Source organism: Xenopus laevis, chromosome 1L (genome assembly GCF_017654675.1).
Source record: "Xenopus laevis strain J_2021 chromosome 1L, Xenopus_laevis_v10.1, whole genome shotgun sequence".
Lineage (NCBI taxonomy): Eukaryota > Metazoa > Chordata > Amphibia > Anura > Pipidae > Xenopus > Xenopus laevis.
Window position 1 is genome coordinate 155,980,547 of NC_054371.1, and position 27,505 is coordinate 156,008,051.

Genomic DNA, 27,505 nt, shown 5'->3' on the forward strand with positions numbered 1-27,505 from the left:
ATGAATGTTATGTTTTGTACAAAAGCAAAATAGTGTAAGGAGACTGCAAAGTGAACATGTTTTGCATCACAGCATTCTTTGATCAGCCTTTTGCTACACTAAGCTCTGACTTTCTCTATCACATTTTAATGCCAGAATAATCTTTAGGAAAAGCCCAGTAGGATAGATGAGATACAAGCCCCGTTTTCAAGGAAAGACATAGGAATGGTGAAATGTTAGAATGCCAGTTACCTTTAGACACGGCAAGGAACTATGTTATAGCTTATAACGTGTTTGTTGCTTGAACTCATGCTGTTAAATAATGTTATTCTTCTTTTTAAATCACAGATTTAAATGGAATAAGGAATCACAGAATTTAGTTCTAGAAAATATTTGTCCCTTTATTGTAAAGTGTTGTGCCTTACAGAAAATGAAGTTGATTCCTGTTAATTTTCAGGCAGCACACAGGCAGTAAGGGAGTTAAAGCCGTGGGATTACACTTGCTGTTTCTGCCTTCCCTTTATGCATATCTTGATCATTTCTCTCTGCTTAATGTTTAGTTCACAGTGATGTAAAATGCCATAATTGGTAGTACTAACCTAGAATTTAATGGCAGTGTACCCATGGGAGACATAATCTGCTTAGAAGATGCAATGATTTTATCTAGAGTTTGTTCTCCCCTGAGAGAGAAACCCATATCCTGCCACTGTAGTAAACTATATTCCCCTATTCCTTTGACTCCAGTTTTTCCAAGGGAGTTTTATCACCCATGATTACCAAATGTGCAGCCAGGAATTGGTAGCCCAGGGCCACGAGAAAATCCCTGATCCTGTGCAGTGTCTCCAATTAACCTGCCAATCACCTGGCTCCATTACATCACATGCTGCATCCCATGAGATCATGGAAATAAACGCAAGACTTATTATGGGGATGTGCTGGCTTTTAACAGGAATGTCACAATACATAGTGCAGTTAACAGAGGGACTGTACTGCCTTAGTTAACTCTTTTGCCTCGGCTAGTACTTGAAAGACCACCTTTTATGATCAGTATAAAGTTAAAGTAGATAATTGTGATGCTGTGGATAACTACTTGTTTTGAACATGCGCAAACCGTTTTGTACATCCAAACATCATATAGATGATTGGTGTGAACTACAGTTCCCAACAACCTTAGCCAGTTCGAGGATTCTCTGAATTTGTCTACTTAAATTAAAATCTTCAAATTCCGAATATAAATGTTTATTTCATGGTAATACCTAGGGGCCTGTTTAATAAAACTTATATTTTCTCCTTTTTTTCTATTAAAACAAATTCGACCTAACCATGACCCAAAAAAAAGCCCAAAACCATTGAAAATCAGGCAAAAAACATCTTCAAATTATAAAAGGCTATTGACTTTTACATGGCTTCAACAGGTTTTAGTTGGAGGAATTTTGTATTTGGACTTTTAATAGCTTTGGAGCATAATATATTAAATAATAAAAAAAAAAAATTCCCCCCAAATTAGTCCAATTTTACCTTAAAAACTCGACCAGAAAAAATAAATAGGCCTCTTAGCATCATCTTAGCCAGTCAAATGAGAAGTGTTTTTGTGCAGCTTGATGCATAGCTTTCATCTAAATGGGTTGGTAAACTAGCATCCTTGATTTTTTTTTTTCATATAGTGACACAATTGATTTGTTCACATCTGTGAAAAAACGATCATTATTAAGTAATATACATATACAAGGTCCAGACTCCTTTATCAGAATAGCGAAACTGCAATACTTTGGATGGCTGCATGCTGCCCTGCAATCTGACAGACGTGGGAAAAAACATTATAATGTCACGACTGAGCAATAATTCTTGCCAATCTGGGATTTTTTGGTGCTTATGATCAGTTCCTTACTCTGTAACTTGACTTAAAATTTATTTTCCAGAGTTGACGTTGGGAGTCGCTAGTACACCTTTTAGAATTAACAGTGGCTTTAGCACAAGCAATGATGGCTCCAGCAGTGGGATCACTACAAGGACCATAAGGACTGAGAGCAGGACCACCACACAAAGTGGGATCAATTCCAGCAGTAATATCATCAAGGTATTCATCTCGTATGTTTGATTGCTTGAATACTGACCATACCGAAGGAAAAACAGCTAGGAATACTTTTTAAGAACTGATGTTCTTTATTACGGTATGTCAGCCATTTAAAGGGACACTGACCCTTCTGAAATAGGACGATTATTATAGGGACTGTTTTATTGTAAAGAAAAAGAAATTTTAAATTTTTTTTAATTCTTTGCTTAAAATAGACTCCATGGGAGATGGCCTTCCCATAATCAGGAGCTTTCTGCATAATGGATTTCTGAATAATGCACAGCTTAATAGTGATGTATTTTCCCATTTAAAGAAAGAACATTTCTTATAAAATATATTGTCAAATTGCGATTTTATCTTTCTAACATATGATTTTTTTATCAAAAACATCCTTATGGCAGAGACACGCGAAGATTCAGGAAGCTTTAGTCGCCCGACGAAAATCTCCCTGAAATGCTTTCCCTCCAACTAGAATCCTTGTGAGGCTACTTCGGGCGACTTCAGAAAATGATGTGCTTTTAGCCGGCCGGAAGGCAGTTTGGGGAGATTATTCACCCGAAGAAGAGGCGATTTGTCGCCGGGCGACTAAATCTCCCCGATTCTTCGCTTGTGTCTCTGCCCTTATCTACCGCTGAACTTTCAGAACACCTCTAAGATCTGATAAGTACAGCTCTCCTCAATCACTTAATCGGCATCTTCATTTGGCTTTGTAATGTGGCATAAAATGCCTGTGGAAAATACAAATGCTTTAACACACTTATATTCATCTAGGCATAGTACTAGATTACCCACTTCGTTGTAATCGCTAACAAACCTTTGCACTAATTCATGTTTCCAACAAACCACCGCAACATTACGTCAAACTTCGTCATGCCCATATACCCATTACCACACTTGATAACACGATGTGCAATAACTACAAACCATTGTAGCAATGTATAACTGAGCGCTGTAAATTTATACTGGCAATGACTTGTGTAGTAACTAACTAACCCCAAACTAGGTTTACCATTTAAATTGCATTTTAAATGTACCAACATGCAGATAGATTTTTTTGTTTTAGAAGCAGAATACTGAACCAGGGTTTATTGGTGGTTTGTTATTTATTACATAGGTAGACATTTTTACTGTAATATATGCAAAACAAAATTGTAGCACGCTTGTTTCACTAAAGGGGTGGCATTAAGTAGTAGTTCATTTTTATATTTTCTTGATGCAGACAAACATATTCTAAAACAGGCTACAATTACCCTTTTTGAGCGTTATTTGAAATGAAGAATTAGCAAAACTTAAAATCCATATTCATATAGCAATGACAGCTCCTATATATTATTGCCCATGCATATAAACTATTCATCACATTGTGTTTAATCCAAGTTACTTAAGGCTCTTTAACTTGCTTTTGTCAAAAGGTAGAGACAAAGGAACTATTTGAAGGGTTGAAATGAAATCTGTGAATGATAGTTCCTGGCATCCTGCCTCGCCTACCTATTACTTCCTAAGCAGACAGTGAAAGCATCTCTTTGCTGAGCCTGAGGCCACAATAGAGCCTCTAGAGTGATTATCTAATGCCCAAACCAACTTATGTGTGCATGGGAAAGCAAGATCCAGTCCATTTGTTCTCCTACCTTCTAAACAAGAAATATATTGGGCTTTCTTTATAGTACACAGACCGTAGAACAATGTTTCCACTTCGTGGCTACATAAAGCACGATGTACTAAGAGAAGTCTTTTGGAACCAATTTATTGTACTGTTTATTTTTTATACTTTAGTATTGTGTGGGAATAGCTACAGTTTTAACTTGATTGCATACTTTAAGAAGCTTATTAAAAAGAAGTATTAAACTGCAGAAAATGAGGTTTGCTTGTCATAAGCTGATGCTACGGAGTTGATTATTAAATTCTTATGCTAATTGTGCTGGTTTCTGAGCTGCCATGTGCCAATGATCTGTATTAATTACTAATCAGTCATATATTGTGACATTTATATTCTATATGCACTGCATATTCTGAGTCGGTCTCTAAGCTCAGTAAGTGACAGCAGCACAGAGCATGTGCAGTGAATCGGTAGAAAAGGAGATGGGGAGCTACTGGGGCATCTTTGTAGACAGAGATCTTTACTGCTAAAGGGCTATGGTTCACTTGGGCTGGTATAGAAGCCCAAAACATAATGTACAACATTTCTGCCCTACATCTCTAGCTGAGATTTAGTTCTTCTTTAACCCTTTGCCTGCCAAGCACGTACGCTGTACGTTCTGGCAGGCAAGGGCTTTAACTGCCAAGCACGTACATTGTACGTTCTTGCAGTTTAACATGCTGTACTCTGCATCAGCGGCTTTAGCCGCCTCTGCAGAGACTTAGCAGTGCTGACAGCCCCCTGGGCAACAAGGCTGGGGGGCTGTCATGTCGGTCCTGCAACAGGATTGTTGCAGGATCGACCTAAAATCGCAAAAAGAAGCAACTTACCAGCTCCTCCGTCTTCCTTCTGCTCTCTGCTGCTCTGGCGACGCCCACGCACTTCCTGACTGCAGTGACTCAGCACACACGCTGCTGAAAGAGGATTAGACTCTCTCCCCTGCTCCAGCAATGGTAAGTGGCCTTTATTTGCTAAATTACACACTACACAAACACTACATACACACTACACTACATTGTATAGATCTGTACACAGTTACACAGTCATTTTAGTAAAGATTTTTTTTTTTTTTTTTTTTTAATTTTTTGGGAAAGTTATGTACACTTATTTGCACTTATTTCACACTTATATACACACTGTCACACCACTTTTAGAAGTGTATACACATGTATACACAAAAAACTCACAAAGAGGGATTTTTTTTTTTACTTTTTCATTTTACTAATTTGTGTTTTTTTACCCCTAAAAACCATTTGTTTTGGCAGCATGACTATTGGGTAATCGATTTTGGCCACTAATTATGCTGTTGGATCAGTAATTTTGTTATTTCATTGATTTACACAATTTTTGTGGTTTTATTGCAATTTTATCCCTGCATTATTTTTCCTTATGTATCTTTAGTATAGTTTTGCTGTTTGGTGCTTTGGTATAGAATGATAGATTTTACTTTGTTTGATCCGTCAGAATATGTACTTTCCAAAAATGTATGCTGATTTTTCTTTGTACGTAAAACATTGTGTGCGAAAAATGCGGCAAACTGCAGCATTTTTAGGCAATTTTCAGAAATGTTGTAAAAACCTCTAAGTTTAGAAAAGCTTTGCAGTTTGGTAGTTTGGTGTAGAAAGACGTCTTTATCTTTGTTGGATTCGTCAGAATGTGTACTTTCCAAAAACATATGGTTTTGGGGGGTCTTTGCTGTAAGGAGGGTCTTGAGGCACATAATATGAAGTCAATGGTCTATGTTCACAGAAGGCGAATCGGCAGCGGAGAAAACTCATATGCACTATTTTTATTTGGGGTCTGCACATGCCAGCTGCCTTGGTGTATCTATGCATATTGGGCATCAAACTGTTCAGTCGTCCCTTGGCATAAATATTTATGTTATTTTACAATTGTATGCAAGAAATTGGGTGAGATAAATGTGGCCAATTGCAATATTTTTAGGCGATTTTCAAAAATGTAAAAACCGTTGCTTTTATCGCCAAATTTAGGAAAGACTTGCGACTTGGTACTTTGGAGTACAAGGACATGTATACCCAATTTAGATTCCTGGGAATGTGTACTTTCCGAAAATATATGGTTTTCTGGGGTGAACTTACTTTTATCTACATTTGCCCCCTTCAAAACAATATAAATGTGTTGATTTTGCAGTATCTGAAATGACAGACCATATGGGGGTCTTCTTTTGGGGCCCCTATATGCCACATGCTTAGGTACACCTATACATATTGGGCATCAAACTGTTCAGAGGACCCTAAGCTTTCATATTTGGGGTGATTTCTCTTGATACCTAAAAGTATGTGGGTAATACGATGCTGCAGGGTAGAAATTTTGAGGTGATTTTTGGAAATGTCACCGAAATCACCACATTTAGGAATGATTTGCAGCTTGGTACTTTGTAGTACAAAGACATGCATACCCAATTTAGATTCGTGGGAATGTGTACTTTCCGAAAATATATGGTTTTCTGGGGTGAATTTACCCTTTTCTACTTTTGCCCCCCCAAAACGATGTAAATGTCTTGATTTTGCAGTATCTGAAATGGCAGACAATATGGGGGTCTTCTTTTGGGGCCCCTATATGCCACGTGCTTGGGTACACCTATACATATTGGGCATGAAACTGTTCAGAGGACCCTAAGCTTTCATATTTGGGGTGATTTCTCTTGATACCTAAAAGTATGTGGGTAATACGATGCTGCAGGGTAGAAATTTTGAGGTGATTTTTGGAAATGTCACCGAAATCACCACATTTAGGAATGATTTGCAGCTTGGTACGTTGGAGTACAAAGACATGCATACCCAATTTAGATTCGTGGGAATGTGTACTTTCGGAAAATATATGGTTTTCTGGGGTGAACTTACCCTTTTCTACTTTTGCCCCCCCCCAAAACGATGTAAATGTCTTGATTTTGCAGTATCTGAAATGACAGACCATATGGGGGTCTTCCTTTTGGGGCCCCTATATGCCACGTGCGTGGGTACACATATACATATTGGGCATCAAACTGTTCAAAGGACCCTAGGCTTTCATATTTGGGGTGATTTCTCTTGATACCTAAAAGTATGTGGGCAATACGATGCTGCAGGGTAGATATTTTGAGGTGGTTTTTGGAAATGTCGCCAAAATCACCAAATTTAGGAATGGTTTGCGGCTTGGTACTTCGGAGTACAAAGACATGCATACCCAATTTAGATTCGTGGGAATGTGTACTTTCCGAAAATATATGGTTTTCTGGGGTGAACTTACCCTTTTCTACTTTTGCCCCCCCAAAACAATGTAAATGTCTTGATTTTGCAGTACCTGAAATGACAAACCATATGGGGGGGGGTCTTAATTTTAGGGCCCTTATATGCCACATTCTTTGGTACACCTATACATATTTGGCATCAAACTGTTCAGGGGACCCTAGGCTTTTATATTTGGGGTGATTTCTCTTGATACCTAAAAGTATGTGGGTAATACGATGCTGCAGGGTAGAATTTTGAGGTGGTTTTTGGAAATGTCGGCATAATACCAAATTTAGGAATGGTTTGCGGCTTGGTACTTTGGAGTACAAAGACATGCATACCCAATTTAGATTCCTGGGAATGTGTACTTTCCGAAAATATATGGTTTTCTGGGGTGAACTTACTTTTTTCTACTTTTGCCCCCCCCCAAAACAATGTAAATGTGTTAATTTTGCAGTACCTGAAATGACAGACCATATGGGGGTCTTCCTTTTGGGGCCCCTATATGCCACGTGCTTGGGTACACCTATACATATTGGACATCAAACTGTTCAGAGGACCCTAGGCTTTCATATTTGGGGTGATTTCTCTTGATACCTAAAAGTATGTGGGTAATGCGATGCTGCAGGGTAGATATTTTGAGGTGATTTTTGGAAATGTTGCCAAAATCACCAAATTTAGGAATGGTTTGCGGCTTGGTACTTTGGAGTACAAAGACATGCATACCCAATTTAGATTCGTGGGAATGTGTACTTTCCGAAAATATATGGTTTTCTGGGGTGAACTTACCCTTTTCTACTTTTGCCCCCCCCAAAACGATGTAAATGTCTTGATTTTGCAGTATCTGAAATGACAGACCATATGGGGTCTTCCTCTTGGGGCCCCTATATGCCACGTGCGTGGGTACACCTATACATATTGGGCATCAAACTGTTCAGAGGACCCTAGGCTTTCATATTTGGGGTGATTTCTTGTGATACCTAAAAGTATGTGGGCAATACGATGCTGCAGGGTAGATATTTTGAGGTGGTTTTTGGAAATGTCGCCAAAATCACCAAATTTAGGAATGGTTTGCGGCTTGGTACTTTGGAGTACAAAGACATGCATACCCAATTTAGATTCGTTGGAATGTGTACTTTCGGAAAATATATGGTTTTCTGGGGTGAACTTACTTTTTTCTACTTTTGACCCCCCCAAAACGATGTAAATGTCTTGATTTTGCAGTATCTGAAATGACAGACCATATGGGTGTCTTCCTTTCGGGGCCCCTATATGCCACGTGCTTGGGTACACCTATACATATTGGGCATCAAACTGTTCAGAGGAACCTAGGCTTTCATATTTGGGGCGATTTATCTTGATACCTAAAAGTATGTGGGTAATACGATGCTGCAGGGTAGAAATTTTGAGGTGATTTTTGGAAATGTCGCCAAAATCACCAAATTTAGGAATGGTTTGCGGCTTGGTACTTTGGAGTACAAAGACATGCATACCCAATTTAGATTCGTGGGAATGTGTACTTTCCGAAAATATATGGTTTTCTGGGGTGAACTTACCCTTTTCTACTTTTACCCCCCCAAAACGATGTAAATGGCTTGATTTTGCAGTGTCTGAAATGACAGACCATATGGGGGTCTTCCTTTTGGGGCCCCTATATGCAACGTGCGTGGGTACACCTATACATATTGGGCATCAAACTGTTCAGAGGACCCTAGGCTTTCATATTTGGGGTGATTTCTCTTGATACCTAAAAGTATGTGGGCAATACGATGCTGCAGGGTAGAAATTTTGAGGTGATTTTTGGAAATGTCGCCAAAATCACCATATTTAGGAATGGTTTGCTGCTTGTTATTGTGGAGTACAAAGACATGCATACCCAATTTAGATTCGTGGGAATGTGTACTTTCCGAAAATATATGGATTTCTGGGGTGAACTTACTTTTTTCTACTTTTGACCCCCCCCAAAACGATGTAAATGTGTTGATTTTGCTGTACCTGAAATGACAGACCATATGGGGGTCTTCCTTTTGGGGCCCCTGTATGCCACGTGCTTGAGTACACCTATACATATTGGGCATCAAAGTGTTCAGAGGACCCTAGGCTTTCATATTTGGGGTGATTTCTCTTGATACCTAAAAGTATGTGGGTAATACGATGCTGCAGGGTAGAAATTTTGAGGTGATTTTTGGAAATGTCACCGAAATCACCACATTTAGGAATGATTTGCAGCTTGGTACTTTGTAGTACAAAGACATGCATACCCAATTTAGATTCGTGGGAATGTGTACTTTCCGAAAATATACGGTTTTCTGGGGTGAACTTACTTTTTTCTACTTTTACCCCCCCCAAAACGATGCAAATGTGTTGATTTTGCAGTATCTGGAATTACAGAACTGATAGCTGAAATGAGGTGTCTATATTTTAGGGCCCCTATATGCCACATGTTTGGGTACACCTATATATATTGGGCATCAAATTGTTCAGCGGACCCCAGGCTTTCATATTTGGGGTGTTTTACATTGATACCTAATGATTTGTGGGAGATATGATTCTGTAGATTGGAAGCTTTGAGGTAATTTTTCAAAAAATTCACCAATTTCTATAAAACATTATAACTTTAGGAAACAATTGCAACTTGGTAGTTTGGAGTACAACGATATATTTACCCATTTTTGATTCACCAGAATCTGTTCTTTCTAATAATGGGTAGTTTTCTAGGGTAAACCTACTGTTAGTGGAATGTTTGGCCTTGAAAGCAGAAGTATGCCATTTGGGGAACGGAGCTTTGGAAATTTGGTTGTGTACTGCTTTTAGATTTTGATCTATACAAGTGAGAAATCTCCATAAAACTATATATATTTGGTATTGCCGCGTTCAGGAGACATAGACCTTTCCAAATAGGCTGTGTTCTCATACATAAAGTAAATGATGTTTCTGATATATGTGATTGTTCTTTGTGAAACATGATTTTTTTCATTTTATTAGACACTTAGAAGCCAATATTTTTTTACAGAAGTAGAATTACACCAAAATTCCTGCATATTTTGAAAGTTCAGGTTGTCCTGAAAAAAACAATATATTGTTTTGCTGGGTAAACTAAAAGACCGCCCCAGGAAAGGCCCTTAAAGTGAAAGAGTGCAAAATATCTAAAAACTGCTTGGCAGTAGATGTTCGCATCTAGGACAAAATGGCTGGCAGGTAAAGGGTTAATGGATAATGGTGGCCACTAAATTTGTATGTCAGTACACAGCTTGGAGGACATATTTGAAGAAGACTAATAATAAACAGATCTTTCATGCACACCTATAAATAACTGTGCGTGATGACACAACACGTTAATACTTATTCAGACCACTTAACACAGAAACATTTTCTGTGGACACCACAATTAATTGTTTACAGTGGGCAAAAAAAAAAATTGTTGGAGTGTACATCTTAGAGGACATAAAATAAACAGATAACCCCTCATGTCAAGAGTAGAATCAGCTGCTCTCTTTGGCAGTCCCATCAGTTATTATTAACATTTATTTATATAGGGCCAGCATATTTCGCAACACTGTAGTTCAGAGGTCCCCAATAATTTGCAGACATGGGGGGAGGGGTTGCTCCACACCCAATTATTGAATATAGTTGGAAATTAGAACAGTTTTCTATTGTTGAGAACATTAATGCCTAACAATTCTCCACTGTTCTGTTTTTCAACTTGTCTGTTTTGTTGCTGGAATAGCTCTGCATTATATTTGGTAGATATCCACCAAATCCGTTTTCTTCATAATTGGATGAATACTAAGGGGGTTATATATCAAAGTCTGAATTTATCTCAATGTTTTCTGCTACAAACTCCAAACAAATCTGCTCACGTTTTTTACGCTTATATATTATTACATTTTACCAAAAATTTGGTTTGCGGGGAAAAAAATCTGATTTTCCTGATTTTTTTTTTCATCCGATTTTCACAAACTTTGCTGAATTTTCACCCAAAAACTCAGAAAACTTTGGGGCATTGCACGAAACCCAGCACACATCATAAAATCATTGGGACTTCTCCCATTGACTTATATGCAACCTCGACAGGTCTGAGATGCCAGATTTTTAGATTTAGATTTTTTCCATCCTTGGTAAATTCCGAAAAATTTGGGATTTTGTAAAAGTCAGATTTAAAAAAATCACAAATTTTTTTTCTTCATTTTTGGAATCAGAGTTTGGTAAATAACCCCCTAACTGTTCTACAAAGACGTGGTCTAAAGTCACATGATTTTAAACATTCTGATGTGGTTCTGCTTGGCCATTGCAAAAAAATCTTAGATATGGCTGGATCCCAAACCGAATCCGGCATTGGCTATCTATTTTATAGCACCACAGAAGACCTAGATTTCATGTTAATGTGAGGTGGTCGCATGGTTCTCTCTGCACTTCTGCAAAACTCTCTTAGTGCAATGTGCCTGGCTGCTTGTGTTTAGAATGGAAAGTTACTAATGACTGAGATATCCAAAGCTGGAGTTACACTCAGTGCTTAGCTATTTCTTACTGCCATATTTTCTTGAGTGCAGTATTAGTAGGTACTTATTATTCCTCCGCCCCTGCGTTGCCCTTTACTTCAGACCGATCTAAACTCTACCATGGTAGGACGAGGAAACACAACTCCTTATCTAGGATTAGTGCTAAAATATCACTGAGATGTACTGTCCTTTCCTCCTGTCTATTCCTAGAACTTTAAATACATAACAGAAAACACCCCTAGCAGGAGTAGCATGTGTCAACCATTTATATGATGGTAAGTACACTATATGCGCTTATTCCTACCACTGAAACAATAGCTTTTTACTGATGGCTCCTTATGTTCAGCTATTTTTAGCAATGAGATACTCTCTATGAAACCTGTGTTTCTAAGAACTGCTACCTCCTCTCTGGGATCAGTTCATACAAACCTGCTTCTGTTCTAACCCTAATTTATCAGATGTACTGAGGAGCACTTTTCAAGCAATCTTAGGGACTGCACTACTTCCGCAGAAGAAAAGGTCTCCTTTTGCTGTACTACAATTCCTGAAAGCGGCATTTCGTGGGATTTTTTTATTTTTTTTGCTGGGAGGCTTTTCTAGGGCTAGTCATCAGTATCCGTTCATCTGAACTTTAATGAGAAGCAATTAAGGAGTGATTGTCAAATGGAGGAAATGGAGCAGGACATGCAGCTATGCTCATGCGAAGAGGATAGTGCACCAAATAGTGTCCCTGCTACAGCGCAGATATCTGATTCAACATGTGGAGGAGACAGTGGTGAGGTGAGCACTGGGGGTTACTGTCTGATGGCAGTACAGCATCTATAGAAAGCCAGAAAATACAGCCAGCTACTATGTCCCCCGAGAGTTTTCCCAGTTTCTTTCCATCAACACATGTATTGCCAAATATACTGTAGCAATCTGGCTCATTAACCTACTCAGAAAATGGGTAATTGTAGTACATTCCCAGCACATTTGACTGTGCTGACTCATTGACCTCCAGCTGGATAGCCCTGACCTATAGTATAAGCTGCCATTTGTGGTTTAGATTTCTTTATGAATGGTTCTGTGCCTGATTGTTGCAAACTGTTTTTCCCTTTAAGTAAGTCATTTATCAGTCCTGTTGCATGGTATGATTACTTCCTCAGAATAAAAAGTTGAAAAATTTAATATTTTACATTTCTTAGGCAATGTTTATAAATATAGGATGAAAATGAACTTGTTTAGAGTACCCTGATTTTACAATGAATTGTGTTAGTCATTGCAAAGTTATTAGTGGTTTGAGACTAATACCAAAATTTCAGAAGCTTTTATTCAGTGCTGCTATGCATTTGGCCCAAGGGTTCATTGAATAGACCTCCACGCGTATTTCTCGGTCTGTCCTTATGAGATTTTGGAGATGTGTTAAAAGCTGGAGGGAGGCAGCTGCTTCTGACACAACATAGCTGGTCTCATAACTTCTCATGGACCCAATGCACTTGCACACTTAACTCTTTAAATGCTGTATGTGAGTGAAACCATCAGGTCTATGACAGTTTCCTGGGAGGAGTCTGTATTTAGCAAGTAAGGGACATGGAAAACTGTGCAGGGCTGAAGCTGTTAACACAATTTCTCAAATGCTAGACAGCAGAATAAGCAGAGTGGCAATTTACTGGAGATGGAACCTGTACATTTACTTAACCCTCAAACTAACACAGCATTTATATTAGTATGTAAATAATATCTTTGAAATAAAATTGGAAAATCAACCTCAACTGCAAAAATAGAGCACTATAGCAAAGTAAGACTATGAAGATTTTTATACATCCAGGTCATAGTATATCTAGTATAGGTCGATCTAAAAACAACTGGACTTGCTGAGTAATCAATGAAGACGTTTCACTACTCATCCGAGCAGCTTCTTCGGTTCAACTGACTGGTGTGGGAAGTTCTCGGCATATAAACTCTTCCACTAATCCATTTACAATGGCACATTGTAACTCTTCAAAGAGGTGACATCTGAAGAAACTCACAGAGGTGTTGATTCTGTGTAGTTGTGATAGGATTATCCAATATGTCATGCAACTCCTAGATACAGGTGTTACTTGTGAGAGTTACATGAATGGATGTGTGAAGTGTTCTGAATCCGCCGGGGTACAGATGTTAGAACAGCATTGTATGTAGCAGACAGGTGGTGTCGAAGGCCCCCACCATTGTTCGAATTTTATACCATTGTTCGAATTTTATACCATTGTCTGTATCCCAGGGAAGCCACACCATGCTTATACGGACTCCCCAAGATACACAAAGAAGGAGCCCCACTAAAACCCATTGTCGGCAGCATAAATTCAGTGACATACAGCATTGCAAAATTCTTGGCTAACATCTTAGCCCCGTTGGTAGGCAATACAGTGCATCATATCCAGAATGCCAAAGAGTTTGTAACCAAGATTCACCGTGTTACACTAGAGGCAGAAGAAACAATGGTGTCATATGATGTCACTTCATTGTTCACATGTATACCTACTACAGAGGCAATTGAGACTGTAAGAAATCGACTGCAACATGATAACACCCTCAGCAGCAGAACGAAGCTCAGTCCCAACCAAGTTTGTGTGTTGCTAGATTTGTGCCTTAACACATACTTCAAGTACAAGAACCTTTTTTATAGACCGAAACATGGCTGTGCAATGGGTTCTCCAGTCTCTCCCATTGTAGCAAACTTGTACATGGAGGAGGTGGAAAGGAGGGCCTTACTTGCATTCTAGGGAACCACACCGACTCACTGGTTCAGGTATGTGGATGATACTTGGGTTAAAATCAGATCCAATGAAGTGGCGGCCTTTACAGAACACATTAACTCAGTGGACAATAACATCAAGTTCACAAGGGAAGATGTCCACGAGAACAAACTTGCTTTTTTGGACTGTTTGATCTGTATCCAAGAGGGGGGTAACTTGAAGACGGAAGTATACAGGAAACCCACTCATACGGATCAATATCTGTTGTTTGATTCCCACCATCCACTGGAACACAAACTGGGTGTCATTCGGACCCTGCACCACCGGGTGGAATGTGTGGCAACTGATACAGAGTCCAAAGACAAAGAGCAAAAACATCTCAGAGGAGCTTTGAAAGCATGTGGCTACCCAGACTGGGTCTTTTCAAAACAGCAGCAACCAAGCCCAACAGGAACACCAATAGAAATAACCTCCTGGAGACACATAGCAGGCGAAACATAGTCATCCCATATGTAGCTGGAGTGTCAGAGACCACCATGTCCCTGTGTTTTTCAAACCTAGCAACACACTGAGACAAAAACTGGTACACCCAAAGGATCCAACACCAAAAGAAAAACAAAGCAATGTGGTATACGGAGTCCAGTGTAACGAGGAGTGCACAGATCTATACATTGGGGAGACAAAACAACTGCTCTCCAAGCGAATGGCTCAGCACAGGAGGGAGAACTCTACAGGGCAAAACTCAGCTGTCTTTCTACACTTAAAAGACAAGGGACACTCCTTTGAAGACAGCAAGGTCCAAATCTTGGATAAAGAAGACCGCTGGTTTGAATGAGGCGTGAAAGAGGCGATTCATGTCAAGGTGGAGAGACCATCTCTGAACAGAGGTGGGGGCCTTCGACACCACCTGTCTGCTACATACAATGCTGTTCTAACATCTGTACCCCGGCGGATTCAGAACACTTCACACATCCATTCATGTAACTCTCACAAGTAACACCTGTATCTAGGAGTTGCATGACACATTGGATAATCCTATCACAACTACACAGAATCAACACCTCTGTGAGTTTCTTCAGATGTCACCTCTTTGAAGAGTTACAATGTGCCATTGTAAATGGATTAGTGGAAGAGTTTATATGCCGAAAACTTCCCACACCAGTCAGTTGAACCGAAGAAGCTGCTCGGATGAGTAGTGAAATGTCTTCATTGATTACTCAGCAAGTCCAGTTGTTTTTAGATCGACCTATACTAGATATAGCAAAGTAAAACTTAATTTTAGCTTTGAATGAAAATTTCCTTTGTAGTTGCTCTTTTGCTAATCTCTTGTGAAAATACACCAGTCTTGTTTTCCTTTATAACTAAGATTGAGCTGTACATGTCAAAGCACAGGGACATTTTCTCAAGGTTTAGTGTAAGATCCTTGAAATGTTGACATTAGCAGCACTGCAGCTTCCTTATAAAATTGACCAGCATGTATGAAGGTGATAGGGACCTTACAGGGTAAGCTCCTCTGGGACAGGGACTGACGTGAATTATGTATTCTGAAAAGTGCTGAGGAATATGCAAACGCTATATAAATTTACAAATATTGTGGGTGAGAATTCTGTCACTATTTAACACTTCTGAGGTTTATCATATCTTCAGAGCTATATCATTGCTGGCTGCAACTTCCAGCATGCTTTAGCCCTCGATTATATATTCAAGAACTCTAGTAGTTGTAGGCCAGCAACATCTGGAAACCCAAGGTTAAGAAACAGGCCCGTAAATTCTAGTCACCAAACTTGGCACCATTTCAAAAGAGGCCTGGCAGATCGGATTTTCCTCCTTGGTTTGAGTAGCTATTAAGGAAAACTATGAACAATTTTTTTTATATCTCCTATATACTAGGTTGTATCTAACATGAACATGTTGGAATAGGGAAGGAAAACAATTAAGTCTGGCTTTACAATACATATGAAAAGCTGGATTGATCATATTGCCTCATTTATATAAACATTGACCTTATGTATTCATTCCTTATATTCTCTTGTGACTTTCCAGCGTAATTATCATTGACTAAATATTGTTAACACAATCATAGATTGAATTATAGGCTTTCTTCTCTTATTGGTCTCCTGTCCAAAGAGTGATGCCCTTACCTGCTGAATATCACATGATATATATATTTTTTTAAATTATGCACACTTGCCTTTGCAGAAGGTTTACCTGTGCTAACAAATATAAACTCTGCAGAAGGCTGGATGAAACATGGTATCATTGTATTTTCAACTGTAATAAATATGGTAATTTCTTTGCATTATAATAGACGTTATACCTGGGTTTGTAATTTTGCGGTACAGTCATTCGGTGTTTGCAAAGACTTTAAAAAATTCTTTTATAACAAGTCTTAGCTTGCAAATTAGCAGAAGGTGTGTGTGTTTATATATAGATAGATAGAAAGATAGATAGATGTGTATATAGATATAGAGATAGATAGATAGATAGATAGATAGATATAAAAAATAAGCTTTTATAAAAAAATGTTTGTGTATACTTAAAGAAAAAAAAGAAAACCTAATAACCTGACAGGCTGGGAGCAAAGAGGTTAATAAAGGCCAATTGTACTTTTTGGAAGTCTGTGTCTACTAGTTCAGCTCCAGGAATAGGCAGCTTCCTGCCACCTGCTGTGTCCCAATCTCTCTTCCCTTTGTTTCTGTGGTAGGATGTTACATAAATATATATATAGCTCATATCTGTAAACATACCTCTGCATTGGGATTAGAAAGGGGATCAGGAAAGGGGGCTAACGCCATGCCCTTGGTCAGATCAGCTGTTTCAATCTGCCATAACAGCTCTCCTTCAATCAGCACACTCACTTGCCTCTGTGCCCTGCTCCTGAACACTACAACCTTGCATGCATTGTGCTGCTTTTAACTATGCCTAGCGCTGGCATTGAGGAGCTGGATAACCAGCACACAGAGCCAGCACAGGAAGCTATGCACGAGCTGAAACTCTTCCAAAAGCAAGTGACACAGCAGCTTCGGGAGATATCTTTGCTGGTAGATCCACTGAGTGCAGCTGTCAATGATCTAAAGGAGGAGAACCTGCATCTTCGCTTGGAACAGGAGAGACTGGCACAACAGGTGGAGGAACTGACTAAGTTCCTTGGATCAGAGCAAAGCAATGGCTCTGTGCCACATGCACCAAGGTTTTCTAGCACCCGGAGATCCTCTTCTGTGCACCTTTCTAGAAGCAACAGCCTTGTAAGTGCCTAAAAAGATTGTATGCCACGGTACCCCACACTTACTGTATTGCTGAAATGAGATATATATATATATATATATATATATATATATATATATATATATATATATATATATATATATATATATATATATATATATATATATATATATATATATATATATATATATATATATGAACAAAATTACATCTATATATATATATATATATATGAAGACGGCTCATGTGACTGGGCCGAAACGTTGAATAAACGAAAATAATTTTTCTTCACTCAAGTCCTGTGTGTGCGGGCTCTTCTTGTTATCTCCATTTTATGTTTAATTGCTCCAGCACCTAGGCATCCATTTTGTGCTCTGTGTGCACCGACCCCTTTGGTTGTTATATATATATATATATATATATATATATATATATATATATATATATATATGAACAAAATTACATCTATATATATATATATATATATATATATATATATATATATATATATATATATATATATATACATATATATATATACATACAGTGTGTGTGTATATGTATGTATATATGTGTGTGTATGTATATATGTGTGTGTATGTATATATATGTGTATATATATATATATGTGTATATATATATATATATATATATATATATATATATATATATATATATTAAGCAGCCGCACTCTGATCTGGATCTGTTCATTTGATGGTGGGTGCTGGATCAAAATTTGTTATCATAGAATTCGACAAATAACCTCACTCCAACATGTTCTGATGAATAAAGTCACATTTTATTGTGCGGTTCTTTGTGGAATTCTTTCTAAAGAGTATATAGCCAAACTGTTAATGAAATCACTTCAAAAATGGATATCCTCTTTAGCAAGAACAGTAACTAAAGTGACTATATTCTCTGGCAGGGAAGGGGTTACGCCATGTGTATGTTCTTGGACTCCCATTCTGTTGACTGTGGTTGCCAAAGTTCAGTACTTATTGTGTCCCAATATAGCCATTGGTTCAAGGCCAGAAAGTAAAGTTAGAGGGCAGCATCTGATGCTTACTAATCCTGTCACATACTCCTGTTACACATTGCTTTGCAACTGAAAAAAAAAATATCAGATCATTATATGACATTAGGAAAGTTAAGAAACATTTTGTATTGAGCATTATTGCAGCCTAATGTTATTAACGGTGCATGTTTAAATGATGAAATATGTTCTCTACAGTGATTGTGCTATTAAAAATGTGCCTGCTCTGGCATCTTGTGCATTAAAAGGAGGATATTTTCCCACTTTGGCTGAAACACGTGTGAAAATGTGAAAAAAAAACAAGTCATACACTATGCCCTCTATCTTTGTGAAGTACAGGTCACAACTCTGGTTGCTGAGGAATTCATATTAACTGTTTCAGAAGTGGATTTGTTGCTATAATAGTAATTCTTTTATTGAGCTATGTGACTAAGCTATCTGAAGTGCGTGTTGTACCCACATGATATTTGGGTCTCAGCCATTGTTAAGTGGCAAGTGGTGGTGCTGGTGCTTTACACGAATAGTGTATTGTACAGGTACGTTTATTGTACTGATTGTAATTCATTTATTCCTGCAGGTTGAGCCTGAAACTCCCCAGCAAACTCCAGAGTCGGTGGAGGGGTTTCTACCCAGCACAACAGAGAAGACAGAACCAGAGAGCAAGGGCAAGCTAACAACAGAGGATCTGAGTGCTATAGAGGAAGAGGAGGTTCTGGATAAAATGGTAAGACACAGGAAATGAATGCAATGTGTGTCACCAAAACAGGAAGAAGGTTAGTTTTGGATACTGGGGGAATAGCCCATTGGTCACCTCTGTGGCAGGTCTTGATAACCAGTAGAATGGGACCCCAATAACAAACCATTTCATATGCATGCACTTCCACACCCTTGTCTGCCCAGGTCATGAAAATATCAACCCATGCACGCCCTCACACTATTGCATCTTTTACTGCTTTACCTTGATTGCAGTAATATGCAGATAACCGTGGTTTTTATTTATTTTTTCCTAGATTAAACTGTGATGCATACCCAAATGTTATCCCCTAAAGGTGGACTTAATCATTGCACTAGAACCAATGCAATGTTCGTAATGAAAGTGTGGATAAGCAGAAATAATGAGACCCTCATGTAGAATGCCCAATCTCTGTATCTTATATTGTAATTTATGAGGTATAAAGTACAGAACCTGTGTGACCATTATGAACAATTCACTTAGTGATACTGACATTAAAAAGTTTCTTTTTAAAATATGAATCTACATTAAAAGTTACCTATAGGTCACATTGATCATTTTTTGCTGATCGTTCTGCTTTTGTAACTAATTATTACTTGAAGTTCCTAAACCTGACTGTTTGCCAACCTGACTGTCCCATCTCAGTCTGTCAGTTGGAGTTTCTACTGCTAACCAATTACTGCTGCACAAATATGGCAGCCCCCTCATAGAGGAACATTTGGGGTAAGAAAGGCAATGTAAAAGCATCAGGCAAATACTTTTATGGCAAAATTATAAATAGCATTCAAAGATAATGTTATGATGGATATAAAAAGGTTATTTTCTAGTGTCAGTATCTCTTTAAGATAAGATGAATATAAGTTGAAGTGACCGTGCCCACTCTAATTTCTGAATACAGGTATAGAAACTTCTTTGACCATTTACATTTCAGTGTAAAAATAAAAACTAAGAAAATAGATATGCTGTGTAAAATAATAAATGTTTCTAATATAGTTAGTTAGCCAAAAATGTAATGTATAAAGGCTGGAGTGACTGGATGTCGGACATAATAGAACAGAACCCAACTTTCTGTTTTCAGCTCTCTAACTGAATTAGTCAGTGCCTTTAAGGGGGGCCACATGGGACATTACTGTTCAGTGAGTTTGCAATTGATCCTTCGCATGCAGCTCAGATTCAAAAGCAACAGATATGACCCATGTGCCCCCCCCTCAAGTCATTGATTGGTTACTGTCTGGTAACCAATCAGTGGAAACCAAGAGAGCTGAAAAGCAGGAAGTAGTGTTCTAGCTATTATGTTAGACATCCAATCACTCCAGCATTTTTAGCTAACTAACTATATTAGAAACATTTTTTATTTTGCACAGTTTTTATTTTTATACTGAACCATTCCTTTAAGTGCAGAATAAATATAATGTAACATTTCACTAGCTTTAATTGTGCTGTAATTTAAGATTTATCTGATTTTAATTCTTCTCTTAATTAAATAATCTGGGTAAACCCTCAAGTATAACCACTTCAACCAGATGCCAAGGTTGAATGCGTTCAAGCACAGTTCTTTGCTTAAAGGGATTCTGTCATGATTTTTATGGTGTAGTATTTTATTTCTAAAATACACTGTTTAGACCGCAAATAATTCATTCTACCATGTAAAATTTCATTCCCAAACCAGCAAGTGTTCTTTTTTTATTTGTAATATTGGTGTGTAGGCAGCCATCCCAGGTCATTTTGCCTGGTCATGTGCTTACAGCCAGCTAGATAGAACTGCTTTCTGATAGGCTGTTGTTTCTCCTACTCAATGTAGTATTCTATTGGAGCAGCACTATTAACTAATGAGTTTTGAAAAAAACATGTTTTCCATGACAGTATCCCTTTAAGGTGTTTTGCAGGACAGGTCTCTAATTGGGATTATGCCAATATCTCTTTGCAGCTGGATAAAACCACAGACTTTGAGGAGAGGAAGCTAATCAGGGCCGCAATGAGGGATCTGCGACAGAGAAAGAGAGGTATTCATTGATGCATTTCTGGGATCACACTACAATAAATTAGAATTACTATAAACAAGGAAATCTAATATTCTTTGATGGTCACGTGCAATTTCCTAGAGCAACGAGAGAAGGAGAGAGATCAGCGCTTACAAGAGTTAAAGAACAAAGAGAGAGAATCAAAGCTGGCACGAAGCACAGAAACCAACGTCCGACAGAGTGAGACAACCAACCGTGGCTCTGCCATCAGCACTGTCAGCAAAACACAGAGGCTTGTGCAGTCCAGTAAGGGAAATATTTTTATTTGTGTGTAAAACCAAACAAGGAGTCAATTTGATTAGACTTGGGAAACATGTTATTTAGTTTTTGTTTTCCCAAATTGGAAGCCAGGGATCAAAAGGCTACCGTCAACAAGTCAGTTAATTACAAATTGACATAATGTAGTTACAGTGCACATGATGGTCAAATATTTGATATTAAACCTGTGTAATGGAATTGACACATAGCTGCAGATTTGCATAGTTCAAACTGCATTTATCCTTAAGCCATTTTTTGTAAAGTTACCAATGTGCTTTGAGTAAAGCAAAAAAATAAATAAATTAAGAAGCTTGTATTTGGAGGCTGGTGTTTCAGTTACTACGTTGTCGATGCCCACGTCTAATGATTCTGAGGGAAAACATGTAGCTTGTTGATGGTTTATACTTTATATATTCTCAAACAGATAAGTTCAAGCTTGGGAGCTGGTTCTATGATATGTCTGTAGCATTAACGTAACACTTCTCCAAAGAACTGTTGTCTTATATAAATATATCTTTTTCAGATGATGGCAGCAAAACCTCTAGCACAACAGTGGAGGCTAGTTACATGAAACGATCAGAGAGTGAGTAACCAGAGATGCCAGTATGCATGATCCTTGGAAACCCAACAAAGCACAAGAATGGGATTTATATGTCATATGAGAACAGACCCACACGTTTTATAGTCAGGCCAAAAAGTCGGCTAATAATGTAGCAATCAGGCACCATTAGCGTCTCTTTAAGAGTAATGTTTTTTGATGAGACCGTGCCAGTGTGGAAGGCAAGTCATCTACTAGCAACACAAAGATAGTAATCAGTATATGGATTTGCATGGTAGGAATGAAGTGGTGGCAGGAATAGTGTATTGATTTGTACCATTAATTATAGAGTTTAAGCTTTACACTAAACTCTCAAAGATCAGCAGCTTATTTGGCCCCAAACCGTATGCCATAATGTGAATGTAGTAAATATAATAATCATAGTTTTTTCATCTCTTTAGATGGCGGCACCATTGTACAGACTAAATCATCATTTAGTGCCACTTCCAAGAAAGTTGGCAGGTAATTTCTTTAAAATAGAAAATAGCCATTCTTCTCGCCAACTTATCTCATTGCTTTATATGCTCATTGTATTGTAACATGTCTTCCCTTAGCATCTTTGACCGTGAGGATGAGGGGCTATCCAGAGCCAACAGTATGACTGCAATGGAGCGGCGTCAGGCAGAAAGGAAAAAGGAGCTCATGCAGGCTCAAAGCCTCCCTAAAACGCCAGCAACGCAGGCACGCAAGGCCATGATTGAGAAGTTGGAAAAAGAAAGTGGAGGGTGAGAAAGATTTCTCTTAATGCTTGTAGTGAAACATCATGTAGGGAAGATTTTTTTTAACTAGATGTGAGGGTCAGCGGAATAGCATGTGCCTACCCTTTTTCTTATATCATCTGTTTTTTTTTTTCCACAGCTCAGCTAGCCCAGCCTTTGCCAAGGTTGCAACACCACGTTCAGCTGCATTTGGTGTGCCTAATGCAAACAGCATAAAGCAAATGCTCTTAGACTGGTGCAAAGCCAAGACACGCGGGTATGAGGTGAGTTGCCTTCCGAGGTGCCTGCTTCCCTTAGACATCTGTACAGAATGCATTGCAGTAACTTCACCTCCACCAAATTCATGGTAAATTAAATAAGATAAGGTTTTGCATTCATTGTGCATGGGAGTAGAAAATCCATTTTGCAATTCCCATACAAGTACATCAGGAAGACTTGTGGTAAGGTAGTAGCATTGTGATTGCCACCACAGGTAGTCAGTTTGTGCCATAACCTTGAAAGGGTTCATCTTCCAAACACCAGGAATGAAGAGATTTTTATTGCTGTGTTATTTTATTTGTGGCCATCTTTCTAATGTTGAAGTGTTTGGAAGGTGATGCACCTTTAAATCTACAGCACACTTTTGGGAAAATTCACCCTTCCAGGGTAGTCGGGCTATGACATTTTTAGGGGGATATGTAATAAAAAATGCAATGTTGGCTATTGATCTAATCAGCAGGAAGTATTCCCTAAGTTACCTTTTAAAATCAAGCATCTGCTTTCTTTGGGTTACTGCAACTAGGTAAACGTTGTGCCTTTTCCATATTAAACCTTATTATAGCAATTTGTATATACAAGTAATTTAGTTATTAAATCTTGGAAGGAATGATTATGGGAGACTGCTGTCAAAATATCCATTAATGGACAAAGAATATGACAATAAAGGAATTTTTTTCAAGATTTGTTTTTTGTAAGTTTTACTAACCATCTAGTAAAATGTATATTTTACTTAATCCATTAATACCTGGTTCGCATTTGGACACAACCTATTGGGGATATTTGCCTTTATCTGAGTGTTTCTGCTCTTTCAGCATGTGAACATCCACAACTTTTCCTCCAGCTGGAGTGATGGAATGGCATTCTGTGCACTTGTCCATAATTTCTTTCCTGAGGCATTTGACTACAACCAACTGAACCCACAGAACAGAAGGAAAAATTTTGACCTGGCCTTCTCAGCTGCAGAGTATGTATGGGGTTTGGTGGATCACATTCTACATAAATTGTGTTTGATGTATGACTGCCTGGCGCTGTATTTGTTAGTAAGATTATCTTCCATTTGTTTATATTTAAGACTGTTAAAAATTCGTATTTTTCCCTTCTGTCTGGAATATATATGATTCACTGCATGTTGGCTCTTAGATATGAGCAGCAGCTGCCATATTGTTTAACCCAGCTGTTCTTTTCATGTCTTTGGAAAATATTACAACTTCAAAAGTCAAACATGCAGAGAAGCAGCATTCCAAATGGTTCAGGGTCTCTTTCGTATAAGTCAAGCAATATATCATACTAAGAAATAAGAATTTTTTTTTTGTCCTGAATAAATATGAATGGGCATGTGTAGAGCATATAATACTACTAAACCAGATTTGAACTGAAACCAGTACTACTGAAATTATTATTAGTTTTATGGAGATAAACCTTCAAAATCCACATAGGAATAAATATGTAAGGCGACACAATTAGGGGCAGATTTAGCAAAATATGAATTTAGATTTAATATATAAACTCCCCCACATTCTATTCATTCCTATGGGGTTTTTGGAAGCATATTTATCAAAAGGTGGGTTCTAACTCTCACCCATTGATAAAGATGTATCTAAAAACCCCATAGGAATGAATAGAACGTGTGTGAGTTTATATTTATCAAAATCTAAACTCGCATTAAAATCGGCCCTTTAAAGGAACGGTAACGCCAAAATATGAAAGTGTTTTAAAGTAATGAAAATATCATGTACTGTTGCTTTGCACTGGTATAACTGATGTGTGCTTTAGAAACACTACTATATTTTATATACACAAGCTGCTGTGTAGCAATGGCGGAAATTGAAAAAAGGCTATATGGCACAGGTTAAATAGTGGATAACAGATAACACCATTATGTTCTACAGAGCGTATCTGCTATCTGCCGTCTATCCTGAGCCTTTTCTTCTTTGAATAGCTGCCCCATTGCTACACAGCAGCTTATTTATATAAACAATAGTAGTGTTACTGAAGCAAACCCAGCAGTTTTACCAGTGCAGGGCAACACTGCATAAAAAAACACTTTCATTTTTTTATGTTACTGTTGCATTAAAGGCTCTTGAAGAAAGGAAGGGAATCTGGTGTTAAACCAATGGGATGGATTCAGCAAGCCCATCATGCTAAGCTTACATTTTATATGTACACATGCAGGTCTATTTGTGTGTTTATGTGCATTTATAGTGGGTTTTATGATTTGTGTGTGTAAAGAGGAAGTCGTTTCAGTCTAATTAGAGCAGTCCTACATGGGCCAATATTAGAGTTTCTGCCCTTGGATAAAGATGGACATACATAAGACACTCTTAGGGCTACCTTATATGTGAACACTTGACTAAAAGCCAGTGTTTGGTTTGTGTAAATGGTTTGATATTTTGTGTGCCTGTGACAATTACCCACCAAATTTAGTTTGTATGATGGAGAGCAATAATCTAAATTTCTGGGGAAAATATTCTGTAACCATTTACCTTAGAACATTTTGCTGTTTATGAAGCTTTAAGGGTCAGGTAACACCATAAAGTGAAACTATTGCATTACTGGAAAGTGCAGTTGAATATTCAAGTGTTTTGTCACATCTTGTGTGAGCAGGCAACAAAATGTACCATGACCCTATGAGTGTCATAGACTTCCTCCTGTGGTTCCTATTCACTTTAATGAGAAACACCTGAAAGCTACAGGCAACCCCCGCCCCCTTTAACACTTTCCTTACCATGACCAGTGGTAATAGTATCATTGTGTAGGGTATGAACTGAAGAAGTAAACATAGGTAACTTCCAACAAAATAAGGTGGAATGGTCATAGTGCATCATATATTGAATAAAGTACCCCCTCTTGTAAAATATAAGGATATTATAAGTAACCAACGAGTTCCATGACCATATTTATACAAGTCATTGAACTCCGAGGTTACGTCTGATATCCTCATATTTTGCAACAGGGTATTTTATTTATTATAATACACAAGCTTCAGTGAGTCATGTGACAAAAAACGCGCTTCCCCAATCGATATCTGTCCGAAAGTCGGGGGACTAAAAATCCTGTTGGATCGCGGCCGCATCTGTTCGTTGATTCAGTCCTGCAATCCGCCCTAGGGCTCACGATCGGATCAGCACCTCAAGGTGGGCATGTCGGGGAGAGATCCGCTCGTTTGGCATCTCTCAGTGTATGGCCACCTTTACTGTAACCATAAGAAGTCCCAAATGACTCTTTTGTTTTTGTATTGTTTAAGGGATTAATATACACATCTAATATAAGATGAATACACATAGGGGCCGATTCATCAAGGGTCGAATATCGAGGGTTGATTAACCCTCGATATTCGACTAGGAACTAAAATACTTCGAATATCGAAGTCGAAGGATTTAGCGCGAATGCTACGATCGAAGGATTATTCCTTCGATCGAATGATTAAATCCTTCGAATCGAATGATTCGAAGGATTTAAATCCAACGATCGAAGGAATATCTTCGATCAAAAAAACGTAGGCAAGCCTATGGGGACCTTCCCCATAGGCTAACATTGACTTCGGTAGCTTTTAGCTGCCGAACTAGGGGGTCGAAGTTTTTTTTAAAGAGGCAGTACTTCGACTATCGAATAGTCGAACGATTTTTAGTTCGAATCCTTCGATTCGAAGTCGTAGTCGAAGGTCGAAGTAGCCCATTCGATGGTCGAAGTAGCCCAAAAAACACTTCGAAATTCGAAGTTTTTTTTACTTCGAATCCTTCACTCGAGCTTGATGAATCGGCCCCAAAGTGTCTGTTTGTAATATGCTAGTTTTGATTAGGGATGCACCGAATCCAGGATTCTGCCTTTTTAAGTAGGATTCGATTCAGCCGAATCAAAATACCTGGCTGAACGGAATCCTTAAAATAACTTGACTTCATCACACAAACAAGGAAGTAAAACAATTTCTTAATCGCACACTGTGCGCGAGGTTCCCTTGATAAGTATTACTCCTAGTAAATGGGGACAATGACAAGTGCACCATCTCATGTTTTGAGCCTATGGAGTTTGTCGGTTTGGTGCTTGGAGTGAGTTGGGTCTCTGTGTTCACTCATGGTATTCCCCTGAGCAAAAGGCTGTGATTAGACGGTGTTATTATGAGTGATATTACCCATTACCTGAGGTTCTAGCAGCTGCTGTGATTAGAAGGATTTCTCCCAAGTTTCAGATATTGAAAAGCAGCCCATTGACTGGCTGCCACTTCCAACCAAAATACTTTCTTGTGTAGATATTCATATTCCATAGATTTGTGTCATTGTCTGTCCTGTTGCACTTCACATGGATGGTTTCTTCACTACAACCTTTTCCTGTAACATAACCACATTCGATGTATATTTCAGAGGTCTGTTTTCTGAATAAATTCTATATTTCCCGCCTTTTCATGCACTTGAAATCTTAAAAACACACAGCATGGGTATGTTCATTGTTATGCCACCAGAATGTTTAAAGCACTGATGGATCTCTCCTTTTTTTTCTCTCTCTCTCACTCTCTCTCTCCCTCTCTCTC

The 27,505-nt window shown here is 38.3% G+C and overlaps 1 protein-coding gene and 1 long non-coding RNA gene across 3 annotated transcripts in view; one reads left to right on the plus strand and one right to left on the minus strand.

Moving 5' to 3' along the window:
- The window catches only part of LOC108715287, a 32,631-nt gene extending 15,661 nt beyond the window's left edge, over positions 1 to 16,970 (minus strand). The window contains exon 1 of the long non-coding RNA XR_005961729.1: positions 16,883 to 16,970. This is a non-coding gene — a long non-coding RNA (uncharacterized LOC108715287). The remainder of the gene's footprint in view (positions 1 to 16,882) is intronic.
- The window catches only part of smtn.L (smoothelin L homeolog), an 82,162-nt gene that overhangs the window by 49,509 nt on the left and 5,148 nt on the right, over positions 1 to 27,505 (plus strand). For both annotated transcript variants that reach the window (XM_018242908.2, NM_001090120.1), the window contains 9 exon segments: positions 1,899 to 2,056; positions 18,971 to 19,117; positions 21,054 to 21,129; positions 21,229 to 21,393; positions 21,929 to 21,988; positions 22,405 to 22,465; positions 22,558 to 22,728; positions 22,862 to 22,985; positions 23,793 to 23,944. In XM_018242908.2, coding sequence (XP_018098397.1) covers positions 1,899 to 2,056; positions 18,971 to 19,117; positions 21,054 to 21,129; positions 21,229 to 21,393; positions 21,929 to 21,988; positions 22,405 to 22,465; positions 22,558 to 22,728; positions 22,862 to 22,985; positions 23,793 to 23,944 — 1,114 coding nt within the window.